This window comes from Dama dama, chromosome 12 (genome assembly GCF_033118175.1).
Source record: "Dama dama isolate Ldn47 chromosome 12, ASM3311817v1, whole genome shotgun sequence".
In the NCBI taxonomy this organism is placed as follows: Eukaryota; Metazoa; Chordata; class Mammalia; order Artiodactyla; family Cervidae; genus Dama; species Dama dama.
Window position 1 is genome coordinate 75,911,565 of NC_083692.1, and position 20,316 is coordinate 75,931,880.

General features: G+C 38.0%; 2 protein-coding genes across 2 annotated transcripts; one reads left to right on the plus strand and one right to left on the minus strand.

The window, feature by feature from the left end:
* The first annotated feature begins 627 nt into the window (after window positions 1–627).
* On the plus strand, window positions 628–1,569 carry LOC133067336 (olfactory receptor 4E2). The gene has a single exon (XM_061158483.1). The coding sequence runs from the start codon at window positions 628–630 to the stop codon at window positions 1,567–1,569; it is 942 nt and encodes a 313-aa protein (XP_061014466.1).
* A 7,657-nt stretch (window positions 1,570–9,226) lies between these two features.
* On the minus strand, window positions 9,227–10,174 carry LOC133067337 (olfactory receptor 4E1). The gene has a single exon (XM_061158484.1). It carries the CDS (start codon window positions 10,172–10,174, stop codon window positions 9,227–9,229), a length of 948 nt encoding a protein of 315 aa, XP_061014467.1.
* Window positions 10,175–20,316: the final 10,142 nt, after the last annotated feature.

A 20,316-nucleotide genomic window follows, 5' to 3' on the forward strand; every position in this document is an offset into this window, starting at 1 on the left:
TCTGTCCGTGGGTTCTCCAGGCAAGAATACTGAGGTGGGTTGCCATGCCCTGCTCCAGGGGATCTTCCCCACCCAGGGATCAAACCCACATCTCTTGTGGTTCCTGCATTGCAGGCAGATTCTTTATTGCTGAGCCAGTGTGAAAGCCCATGCAATGGTACAGTTATGGCTAAACAGAATGGTGTATATAAAGTGCATGGAATGGCTCCTGATATATACTGGGTATAATATGTAGTTAGTTGCTAAGTTGTTTCTAACTCTTGCAACCCCATGGACTGCAGTCCGTCAGGCTTCTGTATTGATGGGATTTTTCAGGCAAGAGTACTGGAGTGGGTTGTCATCCTTCTCCAGGGGGTCTTCCTGACCAGGGATCAAACCTGGGTCTCCTACATTAAAAGCAGTCTCCTGCCTTGCAGGCAGATTCTTTACCAACTGAGCCACCAAGGAAGACTGGATATATTATAACAATTGTAATTAAATTGATCTTATACTCTACATACCGTGATAATAAATAAGCAAACCAGATAGAAATTCAGAGTCACTTCTGTTAGTTCCACTCCTATAACATTAAGGCTAAATTATCATTTATGTGTTTTTTCCCCACAAGGTCCTTTGGAAGCTCATTGGATGGATGCTCTAAACCAAACAAGAGTGACTCAATTTGTCTTCTTGGGACTCACTGATAACTGGGTACTGGAGATATTATTTTTCATGGCATTCTCAGTCATGTATGTGCTAACCCTTTTGGGGAACATTCTGATCATGGTTACCATAGTCTTTACTCCACGTCTTCATATCCCCATGTATTTCTTCCTGAGCAATCTGTCCTTTATTGACATCTGCCACTCATCTGTCACTGTGCCCAAGATGCTGGAGGGTTTGCTTTTGGAAAGGAAGACCATTTCCTTTGACAACTGCATTGCACAGCTCTTCTTCCTACATCTGTTTGCCTGTGCTGAGATCTTTCTGCTGACCGTTATGGCCTATGATCGTTATGTAGCCATCTGTACGCCATTACACTACGCCAATGTGATGGACATGAGGGTCTGCGTACAGCTTGTCTTTGGTCTCTGGTTGGGGGGTACCGTTCACTCACTGGTGCAGACCTTCTTAACCATTCGCCTACCTTACTGTGGCCCCAATGTAATTGATAGCTACTTCTGTGATGTTCCTCCTGTCATCAAGCTGGCCTGCACAGATACATATCTCACAGGAATGCTGATTGTGTCCAATAGTGGAACCATCTCCCTCTTCTGTTTTCTGGCTTTGGTCACCTCCTACACGGTCATCTTGGTTTCTCTTAGAAAACAGTCAGCTGAAGGGCGCAGGAAAGCCCTGTCTACCTGCTCAGCCCACTTCATGGTGGTGGCCTTCTTCTTTGGGCCATGTATCTTCCTCTACACTCACCCAGACACCAACTTCTCCAGTGACAAGGTGGTGTCTGTCTTCTACACGATGGTCACCCCTGTGCTGAATCCCCTCATTTACACCTTGAGGAATGAGGAAGTAAAAAGTGCCATGAAGCATCTCAGACAGAGGCAAGTTTTTTCCATGAAATCATGTACATGATGGACTTGGAATTACAGATATTATTTTGGTCATATCTTTAATGAGTGACTAAGAGTAAGAAATCAAAGTTGTTAGGTGAAATGACCTGGAGAGTCATTTCAGGCCAGACTTCTGTACTAAAGAGGGGGACTTATCAACTATTGCTTAAATACAGGAAAAGATACCTGTTGTAACATGTAAGGGAAAAGGATCTGGACAAGTTTAAAGAAAACTTCTAGTTTCCCCAGTAAAAGAACACACAGACTTTGGGGCATAGTCTTAGTTTCAGGGAGAGGTAGAGTTCTGAGAGAACCTACTTTTTTGATTTGTACAGTTCCGTAGGTTATTTGGAGAAGGAAATGGAAAACCACTCCAGTGTTCTTGCCTGGAGAATCCCAGGGATGGAGGAGCCTGGTGGGCTGCTGTCTATGGGGTCGCACAGAGTCGGACACGACTGAAGTGACTTAGCAGCAGCAGCAGCAGTAGGTTATTACCTCTGGGAAGCTGTACATTACACCTGCGTTTTATACATTACAGTGATCCTGCTTTCAAATGTATTTTCAAGGTGTTTATTTAAGCTTTCTATGGTATTTATTGGTTTCCTTGGTTGCTCAGAGATAAAGAATCCATTTGCCTATGCAGGGAGATGTGAGTTCAATCCCTGGTGGGAAGATTCCCTTGAGAAGGGAATGGCAACCCACTCCAGTATTCTTGCCTGGGAAATTCCATGGGCAGAGGAGGTCCATGGGTCTCAAAGTGTCGGACATGACTTAGCAGTTAAACAACAACAGCAACATATTTATATTGAATTAAACTTTGTCACTTTGAAAGTGATTCTCTTATTTATCTCTACACATATTCTGTACTTTTGGTAGTACTTAATTTTTTACAAAATTAAGGTGGAGATGTATTGGAACTTACTTTAAAATAAACTTTGTTAAGGTAGAACTTGATTACATAAAATGCACTCATTTTAATTGTACAGTTTGATAAAATGTGACAGTTTCACTCATGCAACTATCTCCCTAGTCAAGATATAGAACATTTCTATCACCTCCCAAAATTTCTTCAGAACCTTCCCAGCCAATAATCTTATCCCCACCCAAGCACCCAAGCATCTGATTTTGTCTTGCTGTAAACAAATTTGTCTTTCCTAGAGTTTCATGCAAATTGAATCATATAGTATGTACGGTTTTATGCCTGACTTCTTTGCTCTGTTGGGATAAACTTTATATGGTCATAATAAATTTTTTTTAAAAACATTACTGATTGTTGTTTTCACATATTGCTATTCTGTGAAGAATGTTTGAATCTACATTGTGGTGGTTATTGGTCTGAAATTGTTCCTTTTCTATTTTATAAAAATGTGATTGTGGTAGCTTTTAATATCAAAATATAAGAAATAGTAATGTTAAATAAAAGAGAAATCAGAATTTATAAGAATTAGAGTAACTACATGTACCAGGAAATAGTGATGAGTTAGTTATTACAATTAAATACTAAATTTAGTTAGAACTTTTTGGAATTTGAGACAAAGGAAAGAAGAATGAGTTACAGGTAATGTGGTAAACAAAGTAACAGTCCCCCAAAGATGTTTACATCCAGTCTCTGGAACCTGTTAATATTTTAGGTTGAATAGCAAACAGGGATTAAGGTTTGCTAGTCAGTTGACTTTGGGATAGAAATAGTAACCTAGATTATCCAGGTAGACCTAATGTAATCCCAAATGTTCTTAAAGATAGAAGAGGGAAACAAAAGAGAATCAGAGGGAGATATGGCTATAAAAGTCAGAGAGATTCAATATTGCTGACTTTAAAGACAGAGATGGGGGTTCCTAACTTAGGAATCTGAGTGGTCTCTAGAAACTGAAAAAGGGAAGGAAATGGATTCTCCTCTATTGCCTTTAGAAAATAATTCAGCCAAACTTTCAGTTGTAAGATAAATAAGTTCTGGGGATTTAATGTATAGTACGATGACAGTAGTTAATAATACTCTATTGTATACTTGAAAATTGTTGAGAGAACAGATCCTAAGTATCCTCACCAGACAGACACACAGACAGATGCACTGTGTGAGGTGATGGATGTGTTAATTAGAACTGATTGTGGTAATAATGAAATTATCATGCTGTACACTTTAAATATATTCAATTTTTGTCAATTAGTCCTCCATAAACCTAGGATGAAGAAGGAGAAAGCAGTGTAGCCCTGTTGACCTTTGATTTTAGTTCAGTGAAATTTGTGTTGAACTACTGACAGAGCTGTAAGAAGATAAATTTATATTGGCTAAACTTCTAGGTTTGTAGTAAAGTTGTTACAGCTGCAATAAAAAATCAATACAGATTTGTTTATATGGGATTTTCTTTTCACCCAATAAAGGAAGCATATATGCCTCTATGATAAAAACTACAAAGCTGTGCTGAGAAAATGTAGAGAGATATAGACATGTTCTTGTATAAGAATAAAAAATTGCTAATATAATGGGTTTTCTTAAATTGATTTATAAATCCAATTTACTTAAAAACTCCACAGGACTTATTTTGGTCAATAATTTTCAATAATATTCTAAATTTTATTTGAAGAAATAGTCGAAAATAGTTAAGAAGGTACTTGGATTTACATAATTTCTATGTGTTAATTTCCTGAATTAACTAATATCACTCTTGGGAGAAGTATAATAATTCACTGTGGAATGGGAAAGTCCAAATCAAGAAGACTCCAGGCAAATTCCTTAGGTAAAGAGAATGATGGTATACTGTGATCAAAGGGAGTAGGATTAGAGACCCTATAGATGGTCAGAGAGCTGCCACATAAAATAATTATATCAATTTTAATGGAGATAATGGAATGAAATAAAATACACTTAATAATAAAAATACCTAATATTTCTTTGATTATTCTGAAAGGAATTAGAATTGATTGAGGCCTTTGGGCTATTATTCTGCCAAGTTCTGTTAACTTGTAGAAATAATGCTTATGAGTACTTTAGGGATTTGGGTTCCAGATAATATGGACATACACACACTCAACACAGAGTGAGTGACTCATTAACCATGGTTGAAAGGTAAGAAATGATTGGAATGACAGAAAGTTCTCAAAAGGACAAAGAATAAGAAACAGCTTATTAAACTGGGGGATATCTAAACCCTATTATATGAAAACTGTCAAAAAAATGCAGTGCATTGTCAATCCCCTACTCTTTCATGAATATAACCCAAGTCAAAATCAGAGTTTTATGTATTTGTATGTGAAATCAGGCCTAGATATCACTACTATACATACCTGGAAAACTTAGAAAAATTATCTAATGATGCTCCTACATTTTGGACTTTTATATGAACAGATTTCCACACTGATTAGTACCTTTTGTGTAGAAATAAATTCCTAATCCTCATTTGTTTATTTCTATTTATGGCAATTACTCTATGGCAGAGAAGATGATTGTAATCTGACAAATTCAATTGCCTATTACAAAGTTGCTGAGCAAACTTCTGTGTGATAGTGATTCCTGTCTCCTCTTTAAAGTAAGTTAGCCACAGAACCAAGAGTCAAGGTATTTTCATTCTACTTTTTACTCTCCTAAATATTCAATGAGTAACTAAGCACATTTTATTTTATCTCTGAGTCTAAAAACCTTTTCCTGTGAAATGGAGAATAAATGTTTTACATTACTTCTCTAGAGTTATGAGGATTAATGTGATTGAAGACTGGTAGTAGAAATTTTACTTGCAACTACCAAAAAAAAAAAAAGATTGTTCGTTTGTAGTTTTACCAGCTACCACTTAAGGACCGCCATGAAGCATTGTCTTACTATGGCATTGTGGGTGTTTGTCTGTGTGATTCCTACACAAGGTGATTCTATTTGGGTTCTTTGAGGGGCTGTGCCTCCTGATTGTCTGCCATTGCCTATACTAAAAGCATTTATTTCATACAAATTTCATAATTTTCAAATTCAGTTTAGTTATTCCATCAACCAGTCCCAATGAATTAGTTTTTATACTATGCACAGAGTTATCTTTGGGAATGAGACTACTCTGTGATTAGTACTGTCTGTTGTAAGTTAACTTGTGTTGCCCAGAAAACCTATAGAATACCTTAATACCATGATAACCATACTTCTGTACAACTGAAATGGCTTAAATGGCTTAAATTTCCTTCTCAACACAACCCTGGCAAAAGTACCATAAAAATATGCCATGGGTCTTGTGACCCACACATTTATTGACCACAACAATCGGTCAATTGTTATTACATATTGCCTTTGAAAGCCTCCTGCATTTAAGCATGCCCTTCTCACTGATGGAGTCAGAGTGAACTGTTGGGTTCCATTATGCTATGCTTTTTGTATACAGGTAGGAGACACTGTTGCCTGCAATATCCTCTTCATATCCCCTGTTATCCAGTCGACTCAGCACATTACACTCAGAGTACAATGTTTCATGACATTACAATGTGTGTTACCACAACTGGACTGAAGATGCTGGATTATGAAACCGTGTTTCAACTTGGCATTTTCTCCCAGCTATTAGTGTGATATTGAGTGACTATTGTTTAGTAACAAATGCTGAGCTGAATGAATTTTCTACATAATGACCAGAACGAGGTCATTTAAACACAAATTGTGTCATGTCTGTTCTGTGCTTGCACCATTCTGATAACATCCTACTATACTGAAAAATATTCCAAACTTCTTGAGAGGACATGAAAGTATTCTTTTTACTTCTTTTTTTTTTTTTTAATTAGTTGGAGGCCAATCACTTCACAACATTTCAGTGGGTTTTGTCATACATTGATATGAATCAGCCATGGATTTACACGTATTCCCCATCCCGATCCCCGCTCCCACCTCCCTCTCCACCCGATTCCCCCGGGTCCTCCCAGTGCACCAGGCTGGAGCACTTGTCTCATGCATCCCACCTGGGCTGGTGATCTGTTTCACCATAGATAGTATACATGCTGTTCTTTTGAAATATCCCACCCTCACATTCTCCCACAGAGTTCAAAAGTCTGTTCTGTATTTCTGTGTCTCTTTTTCTGTTTTGCATATAGGGTTATCGTTACCATCTTTCTAAATTCCATATATATGTGTTAGTATGCTGTAATGTTCTTTATCTTTCTGGCTTACTTCATTCTGTATAAGGGGCTCCAGCTTCATCCATCTCATTAGGACTGGTTCAAATGAATTCTTTTTAATGGCTGAGTAATATTCCATGGTGTATATGTACCACAGCTTCCTTATCCATTCATCTGCTGATGGGCATCTAGGTTGCTTCCATGTCCTGGCTATTATAAACAGTGCTGCAATGAACATTGGGGTGCACGTGTCTCTTTCAGATCTGGTTTCCTCAGTGTGTATGCCCAGAAGTGGGATTGCTGGGTCATATGGCAGTTCTATTTCCAGTTTTTTAAGAAATCTCCACACTGTTCTCCATAGTGGCTGTACTAGTTTGCATTCCCACCAACAGTGTAAGAGGGTTCCCTTTTCTCCACACCCTCTCCAGCATTTATTGCTTGTAGACTTTTGTATAGCAGCCATGCTGACTGGCGTGTAATGGTACCTCATTGTGGTTTTGATTTGCATTTCTCTGATAATGAGTGATGTTGAGCATCTTTTCCTGTGTTTGTTAGCCATCTGTATGTCTTCTTTGGAGAAATGTCTGTTTAGTTCTTCAGCCCATTTTTTGATTGGGTCATTTATTTTTCTGGAATTGAGCTTCAGGAGTTGCTTGTATATTTTTGAGATTAATCCTTTGTCTGTTTCTTCATTTGCTATTATTTTCTCCCAATTGAGAGCTGTCTTTTCACCTTACTTATAGTTTCCTTTGTAGTGCAAAAGCTTTTAAGTTTCATTAGGTCCCATTTGTTTAGTTTTGCTTTTATTTCTAATATTCTGGGAGGTGTGTCCTAGAGGATCTTGCTGTGATTTATGTCGGAGAGTGTTTTGCCTATGTTCTCCTCTAGGAGTTTTATAGTTTCTGGTCTTACATTTAGATCTTTAATCCATTTTGAGTTTATTTTTGTGTATGGTGTTAGAAAGTGTTCTAGTTTCATTCTTTTACAAGTGGTTGACCAGTTTTCCCAGCACCACTTGTTAAAGAGGTTGTCTTTTTTCCATTGTATATCCTTGCCTCCTTTGTCAAAGATAAGGTGTCCATAGGTTCGTGGATTTATCTCTGGGCTTTCTATTCTGTTCCATTGATCTATATTTCTGTCTTTGTGCCAGTACCATACTGTCTTGATGACTGTGGCTTTGTAGTAGAGTCTGAAGTCAGGCAGGTTGATTCCTCCAATTCCATTCTTCTTTCTCAAGATTACTTTGGCTATTCGAGGTTTTTTGTATTTCCATACAAATTGTGAAATTCTTTGTTCTAGTTCTGTGAAAAATACCGTTGGTAGCTTGATAGGGATTGCATTGAATCTATAGACTGCTTTGGGTAGAATAGCCATTTTGACAATATTGATTCTTACTTCTTCAATATCATTTCTCACTATTCTCTGCCTCACAGGCAAAGTTATAAACACATTGGTCTTTTACTTCTTGGAACAGGCCACGTTCTTTCTAAACATTGATCTTTACATCTGCTATTTCCTCTGCCTAGAAAGTTCATCACCTTTCTTTTTTCATGGTTGGCTCTTTTTTTCATCTTTTAGATCTTAGCTTAAATGGCATTTCCTCAGAGAGGCCCTTCTTAACTAAGCAATCTAGAGACAGTCTCTTCTATAAGTCTTTAACAGCATTGTCTTTCATGGCATTTGTCATGATCTGTAATTAAAATTTGTTTATATTTTGTTTTCTTTTTTAAAAAAAACTTTTTATTTTGTATTGGAGTATAGTTGATTGACAAACTATGTTTGATAGTTTCAGGTGAACGCTAAGAGACTCAGCAATACATATGCATACATCCATTCTTTCCCAAGTTCTCTTCCCACATATTCTTGTCTTCTATTCTCACTAAACTTTAAACAGCATAAAAGGAGGACTATGTATTTTATTTATGATTACAAACCTAGTACTTAGCACATAATAGGTGCTCAGTAAATATTTGTCAGATGAATGGATAATAAGATATCCCCATTTTATTGTCTTAATGGAAGAGTTTTTCCTGAACACTTCAGGATATCAACTTCAGTGGTTCAAAGTCTTCCTTCTGCATTACTGAAGTCATTTGCAAACTTACGTTGCCTGCTTTACCAATGTTTGCAAAGCTATTTAGGCAAGTGTCTGAGTGAATGATGTTGGCAAGTGCTGCCCAGAAATCTGAACATTTGTTTAGACTTTGGTTATCACCCTAACACAAAAGCAGGGATAGGAACAATGATGTAAGGAAAATAACATGTTTGTGTTGATATATTTGGCTTAACATCCTACCTTCATCATTTCCTAGCTGGGTGACCTTGGGCATGATGTTTGCTTTTTTTGAGCTTTGGTTTCTTCATGTGTAAACAAGCTTATACATACCTCACAGGGTTGTTGTGAGAATTAAGTAATTGCACAGTGCCTAGAACAATTTCCAGCCTGTGTAAGATGTTAAAAACCATAGTAATTGCTATGATTGTCAGATATTGGACTGGAAGATAGTTTTACAAGTCATACAGTTTGATAAATGTGGCTTGTAACATATCTTTGCTGGCCATTTCTTTAGTTTGGAACACCAAGCACCATAAGGGCTTAGACATTTTCATTTTTTTCCTCTTTCCTCCACCCTCCCCATTAACTTGTTCAAGGCATTTTTCATGTCTTCATTCCGAAGGGTGTAGATGATAGGGTTCAGCAGGGGTGTGACAGCGGTGAAAAACACAGACACCACCTTGTCCTCTGGGAGGCTGGTGGATGGACGGGAGTAGATGAAAATGCAGTGTCCCAGAAAGAGTGTGACCACGGTGAGGTGGGCGGCACAGGTGGACAGGGCCTTCCGCCGGCCTTCTGAGATCTGCTTCCTCAGACTCACCAGGATGACCGCGTAGGACACGACAAGGACCACGAAACAGACCATGGAGATCAGCCCGCTGTTGGAGACGATGAGAATCTCAATGATGTGGGTATCAGTGCAGGCCAGTTTGACCACCTGAGGCACATCACAGAAGAAGTTGTCAATCTCATCAGGATCACAGTAGGGCAGCTTGATGGTGAGCGAGGTCAGGGCGATGGAGTGGATGGTACCCCCGGTCCAGAGGGCCACAGCCAACAGCACACATACTTTCCAGTTCATCACTGTCATGTACTGCAGGGGTTTGCAAATAGCTACATACCGATCATAGGCCATGACAGTGAGGAGAAAGATCTCTGTGCAGGCAAAGAGGTGCAGGAAGAACATCTGAGTTACACAGGCATCAAAGGAGATGAGCTTCTCCTCTGACCAGGTGTCCATCAGCATCTTGGGGACAGTGACGGTGGGGTGGCATACATCGATACAGGATAGATTGCTGAGAAAGAAATACATGGGGGTATGGAGATGGTGGTTATAGATAATAGTTATGACAATGAGGATGTTTCCAATCAGTGTCAGCACGTAGAAAACAAGGAACATGGCAAATGCAGCCATCTGCACATTCTGATTTATAGATAAACCTCTAAGCCGAAAATACGTCACTACAGTTGTTTGATTGAGTAGAACAGGCTCTTCCATTCTCACTGTTGGACACGCCTGTCAAAAATTAGAAAAAAAAACAAACACTTAATATCTGTATCAATCATTTGGACACTTAGGTTCTTCTGTGTTTATGACTTCTCTCCATCTAGAATTTCTAGTGAAGTATCTCATTTTAAAATCCCCATTCAGCATCTTAAATCATAGTAGTTGCTAAACACACACTTTTGGAACAAAAGAATAGAAAAAAATTGATTCACTAAGAGATGTAAAACAATCTTGGACAGGGAGAAATCAAATAACTTATTTCTCCCTTGTTGTATAAAATATCAGTGTTTAGCTTTAGGTTACAGATTTTTATAGGAGAAGAAATGAAGGTTCTTCTTACCCTCAATAAGTAATTTTTCCAGGGTTATACAAATTCTGACCTTGAACATAGTTTCCTTTATTGTCCTGTTGACCACATGTTCACTAACCCAAACCCTTACTTCCTTATTTGCTCTGCCATAATACCCTGAGACTGTAATTTCAGTCATCTACATTTCAGAAGGCAGAAGATCTTCACCAAGCTGCTGGCAATGTGGCTGAGATGTTCTTTGAACAATACTTTAGAGGAGGCTGGATAGAACCCAGGAAAACATAGGAAATTTAGAGAGGGTCCAGGGAGGCTTGCTTCTCCACCTCTGAGTTGAGGACAGACTTGCTCATTCTTAATCTGGAGGTCAAAGTCCAGGCCTAACAGCATCACTGCTTGGCTAGATTATCCTCAGTTCTTTTAAATTCCAATTCTTTTGTCTGACTTACTGGACTACAGTAAATCAACAGTAGTTGCTTTTAAAAAAGATTAGCCTAATTTTGACCCAAGTATCACTAATTTTGTAAAAAATGTATATATTGGGACTTTCTTGGTGGTCCAATGGCTAAGACTCCACATTCCCAATGCAGGGGGCCTGGGTTTGATCCTTGTCAGAGAATTAGATCCCACATACTGCAACTAAGACTGGTGGTGCACTCAGATTAATAAACAAATATTAAAAAAAAGATGTATATATTATATAGAGTCACAAGGTCTCAGTTCTTCCGAGAGCAGACGAGATCGGGCGCGTTCAGGATGGTATGGCCGTAGACAAGGTCTCAGTTCTCAATGGGATCTGAGAGTTGGCTTAATCTTTTTTTTTTTTAAATAAATAGAGAAAACAAAACACAGAGAGGTAAAGCAACTGGCCCAAGTTTACAAAAAACTGGAGTAACAGCTGGGTCTAGAGCTTGGGCATCCTGACTTTGGGTCCAGGCTTTCTTTACTATCTCTCTGATCTGAATTTTTGTGGTAATTGGCATCATGGTGGTATAAAGTATAGTATGTCTCAGTGACAACCTCTCTTTTACTCTCCTAGGTTCATGGGGCAGGTTGGGTGGGCATCTGTGGGAAGCCTCTTTTCTCAGGCTTGCCTCTCATGTGCCACTGCCTGGCTGTATAGCCTTCCAGGCATGGCCCACCCAAGTTAGCTATCCTCCTGGTTCCTCAGGCACTATTATCCTATCCCAGGTGGTGCAGTGGTGAAGTATCTGCCTGTCAATGCAGGAGACACTAATTCAATCCCAGAGCGGAAAGATCCCCTGCAGGAGGAAATGGCAACCCACTCTAGTATTCTTGCTGGGAAATCCCGGGGACAGAGAAGCCTGGTGGGCTACAGTCCATGGGGCGGCAAAGAGTTGGACACCACTGAGCATGCATCATTAGCTCATCCTACCCTGCTTTCTTCCTTGGTGACTACAGGTTCATTTTGTCCTCAAGATCAGGCTTTCTGTCAGCCAAATGAATCAACTTCACACTGCTTATGAAAAGAGAATAGAGGAAACTTTTCTCTTCCACTCCATTGCTGTTTCTTCTCTAATATTTCCCATGCCTCATTATGATGCTCTTCTGCAGACAATGCCTTTTTTTGTTGTCTCTATCAGAGGTAAGACTAATGGCAGTGTCAAATCAAGGAACCAGCAAAGCAGATCGGTCACAAAGATGGTTTTTTGGAGGGCAGAGAAGTCTTTCAGTCATAATTTAAGTTAAACTCACACACAGTATCTAGTGCTTGAATTAATATTTATAGTTACATCTTAATAGCTATGGACTGATTTTACTGTTTAAAAACTTTTCTTAGAGTGTCCACTTAAAGTCTTCCCTCCAGAAAACTATTTTAAATGTTTGGTAATTTACATCTGTTATCTGTGCAATTTATTATGTTTTAAAAGGATGGTTGCAAAATTGAAAGCTGGAGAAATAGCCAAGAATGGAGCCAGGGGGTTTATTTTAAAATCAGTAAGAAAAATTTGACCAGCACAGATAGAGAAGGATGTGCAGTCTGAGAACTAGGTTTGAAATGAAGACTGTTCCCTCACCAGAAGATATGGATATTCATTTTTAACTAAACTTTTCCCATTGCCATCTTTTTTTTTTCCTTCTATTTCTGTGGAGCCACAGAAAAAAATGTTTTGAAAATGGATGTGTTCAATCATAGTAGGAATTTGTTATTAGTCTATATCAAAAGTATGAATCACACATCAAAAATCTAGTGCCTATTACATACATTTCAGGAAAACAGGAAAAAGCAATTAGAAGCAGAGACATAAAAAAAAATTAAAAAGTCTATAAAACTCACCTTGGGTTGTTTCTGATGCTCTCAGCACCTCCAAAGAGAACTGAATTGTTAGTCTTCTATTTTCAATATTAAGAGTATCATTTTCTGGTACTTTGTGACAACCTAGAGGGGTGGGATGGATTGGGAGGTGGGAGGGAGGTTCAAGAGAGAGGGGAAATATGTCGACTATGGCTGATTCATGTCGATGTATAGCAGAAACAAACACAGTGTTGTAAAGCAATTACAATCCAAATAAAAATAAATAAATTAAAAAATAATTATTAGAAAATTATTAAAAAAGGAGGCATGGGTTTTAAAAGATTGAAAAATACTATGCGCAGTCCTCCTGAACTGCCAAGTCTTCTGTGGAATGATTTATCAATTGTGAATTTTCACATAAATATTCAAGTGCTGTGCCTCTGAATGTACATGCAATTCTGTCTGACTTAATAAAACAGTTGCCAAAAAAACAAAACAAAAAGAGAGTATTATTTTCCAGTAGAAACAGAAATTTATTTTTAAGTTTGACTAATCAAATAGCCCCATTTACCTTGATTTTTTTACAAGGAAGATCAGAGCCCTCGAAGTTCTCTTGGTTCTTATTCACAGTTTTTGGTAATAAGTCACAGTAGATATATTTGGTGATATTTTACCAGAGGTACTTCAGCATTTCTGCAAAATCACACCTTTGTACCTATGTTATTATCATGCTTTTCAATATGTAGAGAATACAGCTCTGCTCTAAGATTTTCTGGAATTGGTTTTCAGTCAGTTGAATATGTGGTATAGGAATGATATCTTTTTTGCACTTTGTCAGGCTGTAGTGATGAGTAGAAGGGATGAAAAGCCACTACCAACCTCTTTTGCAGGCCCTTTAGTTTACCCAGAACATGTCTACACAAAACTCGACCTAACTGTTCAGAACCAGTGTAACTGAAGCAACCTGTTTTCTTTGCAGCACACTCTCTAGGTGGAAAGTTTGTCTTGCTAGTTTTAGGTGGGTTATTCTACCTTCAAGTACTGAAGGGAAATCTGTGGAGATAGAAAGCAGCTGGGAAGGGCAGCTGCAGTGTTGGTGTAGTTCTACCTGACTTATGTAGGCTTCATGGGAACTCTTAAGCAATGACATCAGCTTCCCCTAGTCACCAGTTAGAAAAAGTTAATTCTGTGGGGACTGAAGTTACGGGCTTTGCAGTCATCACTAAGGGCATTTAGTGAGAAAGCAGGACTAAACTAACATCTCAATCTTTAGGACGTGTTAACATGTGATTAAATGAACTATTATTTTAGCGATTACTTACTGTGTGCTACTGGATGGCTCTAGCAGTAAAGAATTCGCCTGCAATGCAGGAGATATAGGAGATAATGCTTCAATTTTTGGGTGGGGAAGATCCCCTGGAGGAGGAAATGGCAACCCACTCCAATAGTCTTTCCTGGGAAATCCCACGGATAGAGGAGCCTGGCGGACTACAGTCCATAGGATTGCAAAGAGTCGGACATGACTGAGAGGTGATGGATGGATACTATGTGCTAAGTATTGGGTTAGGGGCTTTCCTGTTTTCTTCTGCAATCCATAAAAAACATACAGCTGAGGAATGGGCAATGGAGTTAAAAATTTAATCAGTTCTCTGCAGAGAGGTCAAGAGTTGGAATTCTAGAGTCAAACTGCTTGAATACAGATTACAACATTCTAAGAGTGTAAATCTGGGTAAGTTATTTAACCTGGAGACCCCTTTTCTCATCCATTAAATATGAATAAAAATGGAAACTTTTTTTAGAGCTCTTAAAATCTTTACAAAGTGTTATCTACATTAATATAATTATGTAACATATAATTCAAAGAAACAAACCCAAAAGCCACCACTAATTAGCCAATTTTTTCCCCATCACTTATTCACTACTTTACAGAAAGAAAATTTAGAACCTCTTGCTCTAATTCCCATTTTGCTTTCTCTGCTTAGATATATGTTTGGTAGTATAAATTAGTAAAAGAAGAATCCAAAGGGGCTTCTCTGGTGGCTCAGATGGTAAAGAATTCACTGGCAATGTGGGAGACTGGGTTCAGAAGGTCCCTGGAGGAAGGCATGGCCACCGACTCCAGTATTCTTGCCTGGAGAACCCCCATGGACAGAGGAACTGGTGGGCTACAGTCCACGGGGTCACCAAGAGTCGGACATGACTGAGCGACTAAGCACAGAGCACAGCTCTAATTCCCATTTTGCTTTCCCTGCTTGGATATATGTTTGGGAGTATACATTAGTAAAAGAAGAATCCAAAGGGGAGGGATGAAGGTTATACTTTGAATTTCAAGATTGAAGAGTTTTGTGATTAGGATGTCCAGAATAAAGGGTATGAAGCTAGAAGTAAGCATTTAGCTGACCCTCCATGTGGAAGAGAAGATGGTAAAAGAGGGAAAGTGTTAGAATTGACTGAAAATTCGGTCTTGTGGCTTGGGTTCCTTTTCCCTAGTTTTCTTTTTTGATTCATTATCATTGATCAGAGGCCCGACTTGACTGTATTGAAAAACCCAGTGCTTTCAGAACTTACAGATAATGTTTCTTGGCTAACATGGGACTGGTATTGTCACTTTGGCAATCAGTGTATACATTAGGAAGAGAGATATGCAGACCATACTAATCTTCTGAATATTTGGAATTGAGATACTTTATCACAGGCATAATACACCAAGAGCAATATAGAAAATGATGTTCAGTTGATTGTAGGCCAGTTACTATTATCACTGTTATTGGTAAAATGCAAGGTTGAGAAATTAATCTTCAAACTCTCTATATTATAATTTCTATTCCTCTTGTGACCCTCTCCCCAGGCCTACTACTTCCCTCTGACTGTACAGACAGCCACATAGATTATTCCACTCAGGCTTTCCATCCCTGAAAATCCCTCATGCTCCAAAATTGTGTGTTCCTATTTCCTTCATAGAATAAATGAAGGCAATTGTTTAAACTGCACTTCAGCGTTTGAAAAACTCCTTCATGGTTATTGTTTATTTGGTCTTCACAACACCCCTGCAAGGAAAAGAGCATTATAGAAAAATTGGACTTGATGTCAAGTGATTTTCACAGAGTTTACACATCAGGTAAGCACCTGAACCAGGGCTTGAACACAGGCAATCTGCTGTTGAATCCAGTATTTATTCTCTTACTTCAGGTGGATTCATTTATAAAGGAGCAATAACTTTTGATCTTACCACCTCTAGAAGATGCATACTTAAAAGTGTTGCTTGTTCACTTATATGTTGAATCTGAATAAAAAGAAACTCAACCAACCAACCAAACAAAAACCCCCAAGCCAAAAGAACAAAAAAATGATCTCAGAGACTAGATTGGTAGTTGCCATAAGCAGGGAGTGGAGAGTGGGCAAAATGGGGTGAAGGGGGTTGAAAAGTATGAATGTCCAGCTGTAAAATAAATAATTCATGGAGAAAGAAAGTATAGCATGGTGTAGATCTTAAGAGAGTAGATCTTAAAAGTTCTCCTCACACACACAAAATTTTGTACCTATGTATGGTGATGGATGTTAACTAGACTTATTGTGGTGATCATTTTGAATTATATACAAACATTAAATCATTAATTGTATACCTGAAACTAATATAATGTTATGTGTTAATTATATCTCAATTTTAAGAGTTGCTTATTAAGTTAAATATAATTTTTTCATAGGTATAGGGAAGAGATAATTTTTTATTATTCTTTGGCCTCACTGATTCTTTGGTATTCCTTAACTCTTTCCTACTTTTTGTTCTAGTCTCTCCATTTAAAAAGATCAAAATGACATGGTCACTTCTGAAAAGTTACTGACTCTCTACTAAAATCACTAAATCAGCAGGCAATAATTTAAAAATTTTATTGAAGTATAGTTGATTTACATGGTTGTGTTAATTTCTTCCATACAGTCATAGTTAAATTTTTAACATGACAGTACATTTGCAATAACATATAAGAATATTAACAGTGTACACTGATTAGTGGGTTTCCCCTGTTGGCTCAGTGGTAGAAAATCCATCTGCAGCGCAGGAGGTGTAGGAGACATGAGTTTAATTCCTGGGTTGGGAAGATCCCCTGGAGAAGGAAATGGCAACACACACCAGTATTCTTGCCTGGGAAATCCCATGGACAGAGGGTGGGATGTTTCGAGAGAACAGCATCGAAACATGTATATTATCTAGGGTGAAACAGATCATCAGCCCAGGTTGGATACATGAGACAAGTGCTCGGGCCTGGTGCACTGGGAAGACCCAGAGGGATAGGGTGGAGAGGGAGGTGGGAGGTGGGATTGGGATGGGGAACACATGTAAATCCATGGCTGATTCATGTCAGTGTATGACAAAAACCACTAAAATATTGTAAAGTAATTAGCCTCCAACTAATAAAAATAAATGAAAAAAAAAAAAAAAAAAAAAAAAAAAAGAAATCCCATGGACAGAGGAGCCTGGCAGGCTACAGCCCATGGGTTTGCAAAAGAGTTGGACACAACTTACAATTGCTAAACAACAACAACTCTGGTTAATGGCAACATAGGCAATTGCCAGGAATAAGATAATTATTAGTCCTTGGGATAAATCCTGATGACAAGAGCTTAGATGATTAAACTCAGGCAATAGAAACTTAACCAAATGACAAGTTGGTCTTTTCTAGAGAACCAGAGGCTCTTATCTAGCTTACTCATAAACTGTTTTATTTGACCACCTATTATTTATATAGATGTATCAAGAAGAGTTTGCTGTAGCATAAAGTTTTTCTTGTCTAGCTAAGAGGAAATTGAGTTATATGTTTATCTATGAGAACTCTAGCTAATGAATTGAAACTACCTTTTGAGAGTCCAAAGCATAAGTTGTATTTTCATAAATGGTATTGACTCAGTAAGACAGAGACTCTACTGAGAAGATAAGCATTACTCAACTCAACAGGAGTGAGACAATTTTTGGTTCATCTTAAGGAAGGTAGATTTTTTAAAAAATTGGAGTTAAACAACCCCTGAAAAATAAGCTGGAAGGTCTTAGTTTTATAATACTCAGAACAAACTGAGTATTACATCAAAGATAGCCCCAATATTAGCTTCCATTTCTGATCAATTGACTTTTGTGTTTAGGATTATAATGACTCCAGAAAAAGATTCTGTCGTCAAAATCCAATTTTTACAAGACCAAAACTTGAGACTAATTATGTGAGAAAAACCTAAGTATGAGGGATTTCTTGGGTGGTCCATGGCTAAAACTCTGTGCTGCCAATGGAGGGGGCCTGGGTTTGATCCCTGGTCAGGGAACTAGATCCCACATGCTGAAACTAAGACCCAATGCAACCAAATAAAATAAATAAAATATATTAAGAAAAAAAAAAGCCTAAGTATGATAGCAGATATGTAGAAGGAAATTTACTTTCTGAAGTGTTTAAAGGAACAGCTATTATATTTTTGTCAGTAAGATTAGCTGAAGGATTACAAATCTGGTAATCAGTTGAACCTGTGATTATGGTCTGAGAAAGACACACAGGAGAATTATGTTTTTTCCTTAAGTGGTAGAAGACCATCAACATTATGAAGATAGGAGAGATCACATTGATAAACCTTTTAGTCAAGACATAGAAGGGATTAGAATACAATAATAAACAAGATTAGTGATAGAGCAAAGGAAAAGAAAAAGGGTGAAGAATCAGAAAATTAATGTTATTGTTTTCTTTGGTGTCTTCCCTGGTGGCTCAGCTGGTAAAGAATCCGCCGGCAAAGTGGGAAACCTGGGTGCAATCTCTGGTTGGGAAGATCCCCTGGAGGAGGGCATGGAAACCCACTCCGGTATTCTTGCCTGGAAAATCACATGGACAGAGAAGCCTGACGGGCTACTGTCCATGGGGTTGCAAAGAATTGACACAACTGAGTTTTCTTTGGTAGAAGATTGTTTACTTCAGTAATTAGTACCTGTTCTCTTGTTTTGGGAAGAAGCCATTCAATTCTGCAGTCAGTTTCTGGAAAAATTGATAAAACTCCTCAATTTGAGGTCTTCCAACAGAATGAATTTCCAGGGTCATAAGAAACTGCTGTGTCTTTTCAGGAAGCAGGACTCTAAGGATCAACACCTTGAGATCTTATTGTTGTGTCAGTAAATAGTCTCTGACAAGGAGCTCTTCACCAAGACTCCAGGACAGTTTTCTCTGATGTTTTTTCCAGAAACCTAAATCTACAGAGTTCTGACTATGCAATGGATGTTTTGTTAATGCAGTTGCAACTTGATGGTAAAGCTGGAGGTATTCACTTGAATGTTCTGTGATGTTTAGTCAAATGAACCTGTAATAGTGTAAAGTTGTCGCACACATGCTATGTGTAGAATTAAGATTTTTCAAATAAATGGAGTTGCTCATTATTAACTTAAAAAGAGGTTACCAAAATAAGTTGTAAGGAGGTCCCAGAATAGATCTCATTGCTTGCAGAGGAACATGTTTTTGGTGGGGGAGGTTATCTTTGAAAAATCCTGGAGAATAAGGTACATGTGAGATTATTGTAGAATTGGGAAACTATCTTATAATTCAAAAAAGTTTGATATTTTAACCATGAACCAGATAATTAGTTTGATATCAATCTTTTCTGTATTTCTATAATGGATACACTGGATGAAGATTTGTGATTATTTAGCAAGTTAAGTACTGACTGCTGGCCAAGGAGACAATAAAACAAAATGAAAAGGAGGATGTATGTTTGGAGTCAGGATTGATGCTGAAACTGAGTTCAAATCATGTATTTTGTTAGGCTTTTTTTTTTTCAACAGCAGTCTAGAACAGTGGCTCTCAAATTTTAGCATGCATTTGAATTAACTGGAGGATATGTTAAAACATAAAGTTCTGATTCAGTGCGTATAAGGTGGGGCCTGAGAATGTATATGTCTAACAAGTTCTCAAGTAATTCTAGTGGAAAATATACATGATCCTATACAATTTGTATGTCATAAATTAATCTTTCACAGTCCAAAGGGAGAATGTTTACTGCTGTTTCCCTGTCAGTTTACTTCTGCTGTATTGACAAATTCTGAAATTCTACTGCGGGAAACTAAAATGATGAAGGAGTTGGAAATTAGGCAATGTAAAAAATGATTTCCTACAAAGTTTCACAGAGAAAATGGTAAAAAATATTTTGAAGTTTCTCCTATTAAGGAGAGATTAGACAAAAGGTTACAAATTCAGATGCCTCATATGCATCAGGGGCCAGGCAGGTAATATAAATGAATCAAGAGTAGGGACTATGGTGAACCAGAGAGTGAACATGTCTTCTAAAATGAATGGCCACTACTTAAAAAAACTAACCATTGCTACGTGTGCATGTAGGTCCAGTATTGCTAGATCAAAAGGAGGTGGAAATCTTGAGATGCTTGAAAAAAGACCAATTAAAAAGCATTGTTAACTGAAAAAAACATTTAAAATCCATTACATTAGACATGGAATATACATCTGCAATCTCAATTTGGCCCTTGGCACTATAGTTTGCTACCTTGGGTATTTATTCAGTATTAACTCCAGAAGGGAGACATAGGAGGGAGACTAT